The 9,277-nt window shown below is 41.2% G+C and overlaps 1 protein-coding gene across 1 annotated transcript; it reads left to right on the forward strand.

The window, feature by feature from the left end:
- Positions 1 to 1,416: 1,416 nt before the first annotated feature.
- LOC145859517 (voltage-dependent calcium channel subunit alpha-2/delta-3) lies at positions 1,417 to 8,406 on the forward strand. Its single transcript, XM_082959082.1, has 11 exons — positions 1,417 to 1,523; positions 2,772 to 2,833; positions 3,011 to 3,055; positions 3,250 to 3,312; positions 3,408 to 3,478; positions 3,651 to 3,726; positions 3,979 to 4,019; positions 4,134 to 4,189; positions 4,325 to 4,442; positions 6,926 to 7,036; positions 7,677 to 8,406. The coding sequence occupies exons 2-11, from the start codon at positions 2,786 to 2,788 to the stop codon at positions 7,903 to 7,905; spliced, it is 858 nt and encodes a 285-aa protein (XP_082815208.1). The 5' UTR covers positions 1,417 to 1,523; positions 2,772 to 2,785; the 3' UTR covers positions 7,906 to 8,406.
- The last annotated feature ends 871 nt before the right edge of the window (positions 8,407 to 9,277 follow it).

A 9,277-nucleotide genomic window follows, 5' to 3' on the forward strand; every position in this document is an offset into this window, starting at 1 on the left:
TTTTGTTTTCACTGTTTGTTTGTTTCCATCACCCCAACAGGAACTCAGACAAAGGAGTGGAGATTGCTTACCTAGGCACACACAGTGGCCTCTCTAGAACCAGCCTGTTTGTTGTCCCAGAGCAACTATCCAATCAGTGAGTACGATACTGAGCATCTGGCCAATCAGTGCAACAACTGAGACAAAGCAATGTACCAGTGACTTGTACTTTCACCAGTGACTTGTGGTTTCTCCTCTGACTCCTTCATGTCTTCCTGTGTCTCATCAGAGACTTCCTGATGGCAGAGGATAAGGAGGGGGTGTTCAATGCTGACCACTTCCCTCTGTGGTACAAGAGAGCAGCAGAGCAGGTTCCCGGCACCTTCGTCTACTCGATCCCCTTTGGAGGTATGGAGATACTTACACAAAATGTACCTTTACTCTATGTCCAGAATCCCCTCACCCGAAACACACCCGCACCTAACACAAGGTGTTACACCATTTACTTGCACTGTATTTTAATTATGTTGTCTTTGAAATACAACTTCATTTTACTTTAATCAATATACAGTTTCTCTAATATACAGTAGCTCACTCTCCCTTATTTGTGATTGAGTGTCATCTGTAGCCTATTTTCCCCACATCCCTCTCAATAGATCTCTATGGTTAACCCTGTGTACTATATCTCTGTGGGTTACCATGGAGATTCAGTGTATCTGTGTCTCTGATATAGGGTGTAGTTAGCCCCGTTGCTCTGGGAGACCTGCACACATTAATCTGGTCTCCCGTTGCTGAAGGCGACATCCTGAACCCCGAAAACATATTTACCAGCCTTCTGGTTTATCTATTTCTGATCAACTTTTCCTGTCACCGAAGGCAAATCTATAATCCAGAATGCCTTACCAGCTTTTACAGACTATACACTCTATGAAAAAAAACATTTAAATCCAACTTTTCCAGAGTTTACCAAATTCACACCAAATCCCCTGTGAAAAGGCCGTACCTATTCACTGACAAAATCATAGGCGGGACAGCACGAAATGAGATGCAGAGACGTGACTTCAACAAAAAGAAGTACACTGTAATCGGTGTTCTTCTTTCAACTCTCCCCGGGACCGTCCAAACAAAGGCCAGGGTAATGACTCTCAAAAAAATTATATAAATAATAAAATAACAGTTGGTGCTAAACCTATAACAGGAAATCCTACTGTCCTGGAATTCATCATAGTCTCTGGCTCATAATCACTCTCCCCCCTCTGCCCCTTCAGGGAGCACAAACAATAACCAGTCAATTGGCCTCAGGTGAGCTCATCAGTAGTGGCTGTACTGCGGCCCACCTCCAGCAGAGGGAGCAGTCGGACCACTTGACCCGGCTGATCCCTCACACACCCTAAAGCCAAAGGTTTGTTGCCAGCTGAGATCACACGGTAATCTTGCATGGCGACTACTACGGAGTATGGGGACAAGGGAGTGACTTTTGGAAAATGTGGATTTAAACGTTTATTTTTACCATAGTTCACACATTTTATAGCCCGTACCGATCGGTAAGGCATTCCGTATTATAGATTTGCCTTGTGACGGGAAAAGTTTCACGGAAATAGGTAAATCAGAGGGGCTGATAAATATGTTTTCGGGGTACGGGATGTCGGCTGCACTGACAGGAGACTAGATTAATGTGTACAAGTCTCACTGAGCAAAGAGGCTAACTACACCCTATATCAGAGACACAGATACACCGAATCGTCATGGTAAAACCTATCAGAGACACACTGAATCGCCATGACAACCCACAGAGATACAGTATACAGGGTTAACTAAAGATATCTATTGAGTGGGGTGTGGGGGTGGAAAATAGGCTACAGATGAAATTCAACCACAAGTTAGGGAGAGTGAGCTACTGTATATTAGAGAAGCTGGGTTGTTGTACAGCTCATCTCTCTCACTGCTGTCTGTAATTAATGTGCCCCACTTTCTTCCCACTGAGGGAAAGAGAGGATCAGGATCTCACTGTTGTTCCCTGTTGTCTACCAGCCTCTACCTTCCTCTAACTGCTGTCATCACTTAGTCTGTTGTAAAATATCCCTCCTTTACTGTCACCTCCCCTGTTTAATACTATAACCTCCTCCAACAATCCCTGTCCCCAGAGGTTCTGTAGTGCTAGTACCAGAACAGTTTTTTATTTCATAAGAACACATCCCTCTCTCTGTGTCAGAATCACTTCTAACATCCTGGTTGTAGACTACTGATGGGATTCCATCACTGAGTGTAGTGCTGTGGGTTGCTATTGCCTGCTGAAGGCTGTGGGTATGGTGCCATCTTTTGGCTAGAAAATGATTATTCCCTTTTGTTTCTGTGACTTGGTTTTCCAGTTGTGATGGTGCTGAGGGTGGAATGGAATATATAGTGTATTTTATAAGATCTATTGAAATAGTAGGAATTGTTATTTTCCATTTACACAGCATTTGTTGATTGAGGCTAATATCTGTGCTTCTCTGTGTTATTGTTTTACTCCAGGAAATGAGAATAAGAGTGTGGTTTTGGCCAGCACTGCCATACAACTGCTGGATGACAGGAAGTCACCTATTGTTGCTTGTAAGCTCCCTGAAAAGCCCCTAACTTCTCCCTTAACTTCTCCCTAACATAGAGAGCTACTGTACCTGTTATAGGCTTGTAACTATAAAGCCCCCTCTGAAGACATGTGAAGAAACTCTTTAATACATTTTTAAATCCTCTTCTAGATGAACAGTGTGCTGACTGTGTTCTGTTTGTGTTTTTGTTAAAACCCACTATAGCCGTTGGGATTCAGATGAAGCTGGATTTCTTTCAGAGGAAGTTCTGGACCGCTAGTAGACAGGTAGACACACACACACACACACACACACACACACACACACACACACACACACACACACACACACACACACACACACACACACACACACACACACACACACACACACAATATCCAGTGTTGTGAGACATGCTTTATGGATTATTCTAATAATTTATTCCTCTTATTCATTCGATCCAGTGTGCTGCTCTGGATGGGAAGTGCACCATTAGCTGTGATAATGAGGTAAGACCAGACAGTAGCTATCTGTCACTGACTCATGCTACTTCCTGTTTCTTAGCCCGTTGTCCGTGTCTCAGCTTTTCTACTTCCTGTCTGTACTGTCTGTGACCTTTCTCTGTTTCCTCTCAGTATTGAATTATTAAATGACGTCATGCTTTGAAGATCTGAATTAATATTCCTTTCTTTCTATCTAACAGGACATCAAGTGTTACCTTATAGACAACAACGGATTTATTCTGGTCACAGAGGACTACTCTCAGGTACCATTAATAATATACTAAATATGTGTGCGTGTGTGTCCTGTAGCTCCCCTGGTTCTTAGTATTTGCCTTTAAATAAACATCTTCTTCCTCAGACAGGGCTGTTCTTTGGAGAGGTGGAGAGTGCTGTTATGAACAAGCTGCTTCTCATGGGCTCCTTCAAAAGGTTAGAGGAGAAATCATGTTACAGTCATTACCCTGAACACACACACACACACACACACACACACACACACACACACACACACACACACACACACACACACCCACACACACACACACACACACACACACACACACACACACAAAACGAATGGTCTATTTTCTCCTCTCTCTAGGATCACTCTGTATGACTACCAGGCTCTCTGTAGAGAGTATGCTGGCAGCAGTGACAGCACACGCTCTTTATCACATGTAAGTACTGCCCCTAAATATTGTCACATGTAAGTACTGTCCCTAAATATTGTCACATGTAAGTACTGCCCCTAAATATTATCACATGTAAGTACTATCCCTAAATATTATCACTTGTAAGTACTGTCCCTAAATATTATCACTTGTAAGTACTGACCCTAAATATTATCACGTGTACGTACTGTCCCGAAACTACTCATCAGACTTACATACATCCAGTCAATGCTAATTATTTAATGTCTTCTCTCCCAGCCCTTCTCCATGGTGAAATGGCTCCTGACCAAACTTGTCATGTGAGAATAATAAAATAATCACCTTGATACGATAAAATGAGATGCACTGATTATCAACCACAGTACATATTATTGTATTATTATATCAATGTATGTTTGTATTTTCCTCATCAGTTTCCTGCTGGAGTTCAACCTTTACAGCTGGTGGCATGTTGATCTCTCAGTCAAAGGTCAGTGTGTGCAAGAATATACCTTGAGGTGTGTGTGTGTGTGTGTGTGTGTGTGAGTGCTTGCACACATGCATGTGTGTGTATGTGAGTCTTTCGTGTCTTTATTATGTTAAGATTTACATGTCCCATTTCCAGCCCAAAGGTCGAGGGGAAAGACCATGATGGTGCCATGTGACACGGAGTACCCTGCCTTCGTCTCTGAGCGTACCATCAAAGAGACCACGGGAAACATCGACTGTGAAGGCTGTGCCAGGTACTTGTAACACAGTTCCCTTACCTGTGTATTAGGCACCAAGAAACTCACTTAACCTGTGTGTTGATGGTGTATACACAATACAGGGTAATTTCATCCGTTAGTTCTGGGATAGGCGCCCCGCTAGCGGGACAACTTACGGTGAAAGTGGAGGACGCGCAATTCAAATAAATCATCATAAACATTATGGATATTAAACATTTAGGTACATACAAGCGTCTTATATCGGTTGAAAGCTTAAATTCTTGTTAACCTGTCTGGGCTAGGTGGGCAGTATTTTCACGGCCGGATGAAAAACGTTCCCAATTTAAACAGGTTACTACTCTGGCCCAGAAACTAGAATATGCATATTATTAGAAGATTTGGACAGAAAACACTCTGAAGTTTCTAAAACTGTTTGAATAGTGTCTGTGAGTATAACATAACTCATATGGCAGGCAAAAACCTGAGAAAAAGTCAACCAGGAAGTGGAGGATCTGAGAATTGTAGTTCTTCTTTCTTGTCCCTTTCGAAACTACAGTATCCGCGGGGTTACGTTGCACTTCCTAAGGCTTCCATTGGCTGTCTAAAGCCTTCAGAAAGTGGTTTGAGCATTCTCCTGTCACTGGGCAGATAATAGGAGCTCAGTTTCTGAGTGGACTGCCTGGCAACAAAGGGATTGGATATGCGCGTTCATGCGAGCTCGCTGTTCCTTCTTTTTCTCCTTGAATGAATACGCTATTGTCCGGTTGGAATATTATTGCAATTTTACATAAAAAATACCATAAAGATTGATTTTAAACAGCGTTTGACATGTTTCTAAGTACGGTAATGGAACATTTTGACTTTTCGTCTCTGGTTCCGCGCTCGCGCGTTATGCCTTTCGATAAGTGATCTGTACGCACGAACAAAATGGAGGTATTTTGACATAAATATGGATTATTTCGAACAAAAACAACATTTCTTGTGGAAGTAGCAGTCCTGGGAGTGCATTCTGACAAAGGTCGGCAAAAGTAAGAGAATATTTCTATTACTAATTCTGAGTTTAGGTTGCCCCGAAGTTGGCGTGTGTCTGTATAGCTCACCGAGATGGCTGAGTTAAGTACTCAGAATATTGAAAAATGTGCTTTCTCCGTAAAGCTATTTTAAAATCTGACACAGCGGTTGCATCCAGGGGTAGTCTATCTATAATTCTTTAAATAATTGTTATGTATTTTGTCAACGTTTATGATGAGTATTTTTGTAAATTGATGTGCACATTCACCAGTCGTTTTGGTGGGAATACATTTTCTGAACATCACACGCCAATGTAAAATGTTGTTTTTGGATATAAATATGAACTTTATCGAACAAAACATACATGTATTGTGTAACATAATGGCCTAGGAGTGTCATCTGATGAAGATCGTCAAAGGTTAGTGCTTCATTTAGCTGTGTTTTGGGTTTTATTGAAACATGTCCTTGCCTGGAAAATGGCTGTGTGATTATTTGTGTCTATGTACTCTCCTAACATAATCTAATGTTTTGCTTTCGCTGTAAAGCCTTTTTTAAATTGGACAATGTGGTTACATCAAGGAGAAGTGTATCTTTAAAATGGTGTAAAATGGTCCCACGTAGCCCATAGAAGTTAATCTAACTGCAGTGTCCGATTTACAGTAGGCTTTACAGCGAAAGCATGCCATGTGATTGTTTGAGGATGGCGTCCCACATCAAAATATTTTGCCACCGGCACAGGTTTCATAAATTCACAAATAGCGATTAAATATTCACGTACTTTTTGAAAATCTTCCTCTGATTTGTATTCCAAAAGGTCCCAGCTATAACATGTAGTGTCGTTTTGTTAGATAAAATCCTTCTTTATATCCCAAAAAGTATTTTTAGTTGGCGCCATCGATTTGAGTAATCCACTCGTTCAACATGCCAAGATAGGAATCCAAAAATCTACCCCTAAACTTTGTTTCAACAAGTCAAAATACGTTTCTATTTAATCCTCAGATACCCTAAAATGTAATTAAACTATACATGAATTTCCAAGTCTATGTCCCTGTAGTAAAACTCATTATTCTTACTCGTTTTGGAAGAAACAAGCCTGAAACCTTGAACAAAGACTACTGACACCCAGTGGAAGCCATAAAAATTGCATACTGGGAGCTAGATTTAATTATTTCCCTATACGTTCCATTGTAATAGCATGGGCTCTCTCAAAAAAAACTAATTTCCGGTTGGTTTCTCTATGGATTTTCTCTTACCATATCTATTGTTAGTCTCCTACATTATTTTAACATTTCTACAATCTTCAAAGTGTCTTCTTTCCAATGATACATATATGCATATCCTGGCTTCAGGGCCTGAACAACAGGCAGTTTACTTTGGGCACGTCAGTCAGATAGGAAGTGGAGAAAATAGGGGCCTAGCCTTATGTTAAAAGCATCAACTGAATCAACTCAACTCTCTCTCTCTCTCTCTCTCTTTCTTTCTCTTTCTCTCTCTCTCTCCCTCCTCAGATCTTTTGTAATTCAGCAGATTCCCAGCAGTAATCTCTTCATGGTTGTCGTGGACAACAAGTGTGACTGCAGCTCTGCCCCCCTGGTTTCCATGGATCCCATCGAGATTATGTATATCCTTTACTAACCCTCAATAAGTTTGAGTGTATTTTTAGTACAAAGCTTTTGTGAGTGTTTTTTAGTATAAATGTTTTGTAAGTAGATGGGTTTTGTAAGTTAACTGTAAGTGAACTCTGAACTTAGACTTTAGTGTTCTGAGAGCGTGAATAGCTTCTTCATTGTCAAAGGTATTAATACATGTCTCATACATGTAGGTATTTAGGAAGCGTGCATTACTGTTTGGTTGTCTCATCATGCTAGAATGATGTTGCAGAAACGGTCACCACAGTATCAGTTAAATGTATCTGAGGTGTCTGAGGTGTGGTTCATCATCAGTATTTCTATAACCCCTTTGCACACAATGAGTCTCTGAAATGTGATAGGCTGAAGTTTCAGAAAGACAGAAAGTGGCCAGAATCGTGTCATCCTTTTCACCCCGAGGTACGCAGTGTGTAGATATGTGTGCGTCGGCGTCACAATTCTGTGATTACACGGAAAGTACATGAACGCCTGTTTATGAGTGTATATTAACATGACATTAAGCATTTTTGTGACCATCTGTATATTGTCTGAAGCATATAGATATATAGTGTATGTATTAATTCATTTCTATGGTCTGAAACTCCTGTGATGCCCCATGTGTCTGATGCAGGAGAATGCCATGGAGTGTGGAGGAGCAGCAGGCCTCTCTGCCCCCCTTACAGCAGCACTGCTCCCCCTACTGGCCACTCTCATTAGCAGGTGACCACACCGTCCTTGAGGCCCACCGTCCTGGACCCAACAATGGACCTAACACTGGAGAGATTGATAGACAGGCGCACCATCAAATGCTGACAACGGACAGAGAGCCTCGCCAGCAAGAAGAACTTGCTCACAACTAATTGAGTTGCTTATTACCAACAGAGAGATGGACCAATTGTAAAGCATCTCCCTGACCAGCAGAGAAATAACAAATTAGACATTGTTCAAGAAAAACAGAACAATATTCCAAGGGGAAAACAATATGGACATTAGACAGAAAAAATATACCTGCGAGCAGCAATGAACGGGTTTCACAGGATGACAGAAAGGTGTCACGCCCTGGCCATAGAGAGGGTTTTATTCTCTATTTTGGTTAGGCCAGGGTGTGACTAGGGTGGGCATTCTATCTTCCTTTTTCTATGTTCTTATTTTCTATGTTTTGGCCAGGTATGGTTCTCAATCAGGGACAGCTGTCTATCGTTGTCTCTGATTGGGAACCATACTTAGGTAGCCCCTTTTCCAGCCTTGGGTTGTGGGAAGTTGACTTTGTTTAGGGCACATAGCCTTTAGCTTCACGATTTGCGGGGTAGAGTTTATTGTTTTGTTCGGCATCTTTCCAATAAAGAGAATATGTACGCTCACCACGCTGCACCTTGGTCCTCTCCTTTCAACCGTCGTTACAAAAGGACACAAGATCAGTTGGATAACAAAGCCAGCCCTCTGTGATGTAGTAACTATCTTCCTTTATCTGCAGTCAGTGAAAGCATTACCATGTTGTTTTAAATCTCAGTTGGTTCACTCCACATTAGCGTTCCAAAATACTTCAATACACTCTCACAGCTGTAGTACGCTGACTGCAAGCGGCAGGGCAGGATTTGACAGAATAAAAGATCCACTTTTTCCTAACATGGGCAACGATATGTGATTATACGGTGGGTGGTGGGTACTCTCTTCGTTCGCGGGACTTTATCCTGCTAACTGTTCCAAATGTCCGAACTGAATTTGGTAAAAGGGTTTTTATGTACTCTGCGCCTTCGTCTTGGAATGCCTTACAAAATACTTTTAAACTGGAAGAACTTGTCCCGATTGGTATTTTTAAATCACTGATGAATGATCTTGAGACTGATTCCCTGACATGTCAATGTTTTTAATTTGCTGTTTTTGATTTTGATATATTCTTTCTTAATTCTATGGTTTTTACTAGATTACTTGTAGTTTTTCATGTTGTTTGTCTGTAATTTTTGTAATGACTTGGCGCCGCCTATCTTGGCCAGGACGCTCTTGAAAAAGAGATTTTAAATCTCAATGAGCCCTTCCTGGGTAAATAAAGGTTAAATAAAATAAAATAAAATATACAGATATACTAATCACAATATTTGACATAATTTATTGCATGAGACAAAGTCCACCTGATCAATAGTTATTGCTCTAGTATCTGATGGTGGCACTGGTGACGATGAGATCTATAGTGCCACCATTTGGTCTGGTGCAGCCATTTAAGGTTGCAGTGAC

Source organism: Salmo salar, chromosome 12, assembly GCF_965601325.2.
Source record: "Salmo salar chromosome 12, fSalSal1, whole genome shotgun sequence".
In the NCBI taxonomy this organism is placed as follows: Eukaryota; Metazoa; Chordata; class Actinopteri; order Salmoniformes; family Salmonidae; genus Salmo; species Salmo salar.

Coding starts and splice junctions, on each gene's coding strand:
- LOC145859517 (XM_082959082.1), top strand. CDS start 2,786: ATGAAGCTGGATTTCTTTCAGAGGAAGTTCTGGACCGCTAGTAGACAG. Junction 4,020..4,133: donor CTCCTGACCAAACTTGTCAT/GTGAGAATAATA, acceptor TTTCCTCATCAG/TTTCCTGCTGGAGTTCAACC. Junction 4,190..4,324: donor TGTTGATCTCTCAGTCAAAG/GTCAGTGTGTGC, acceptor TCCCATTTCCAG/CCCAAAGGTCGAGGGGAAAG.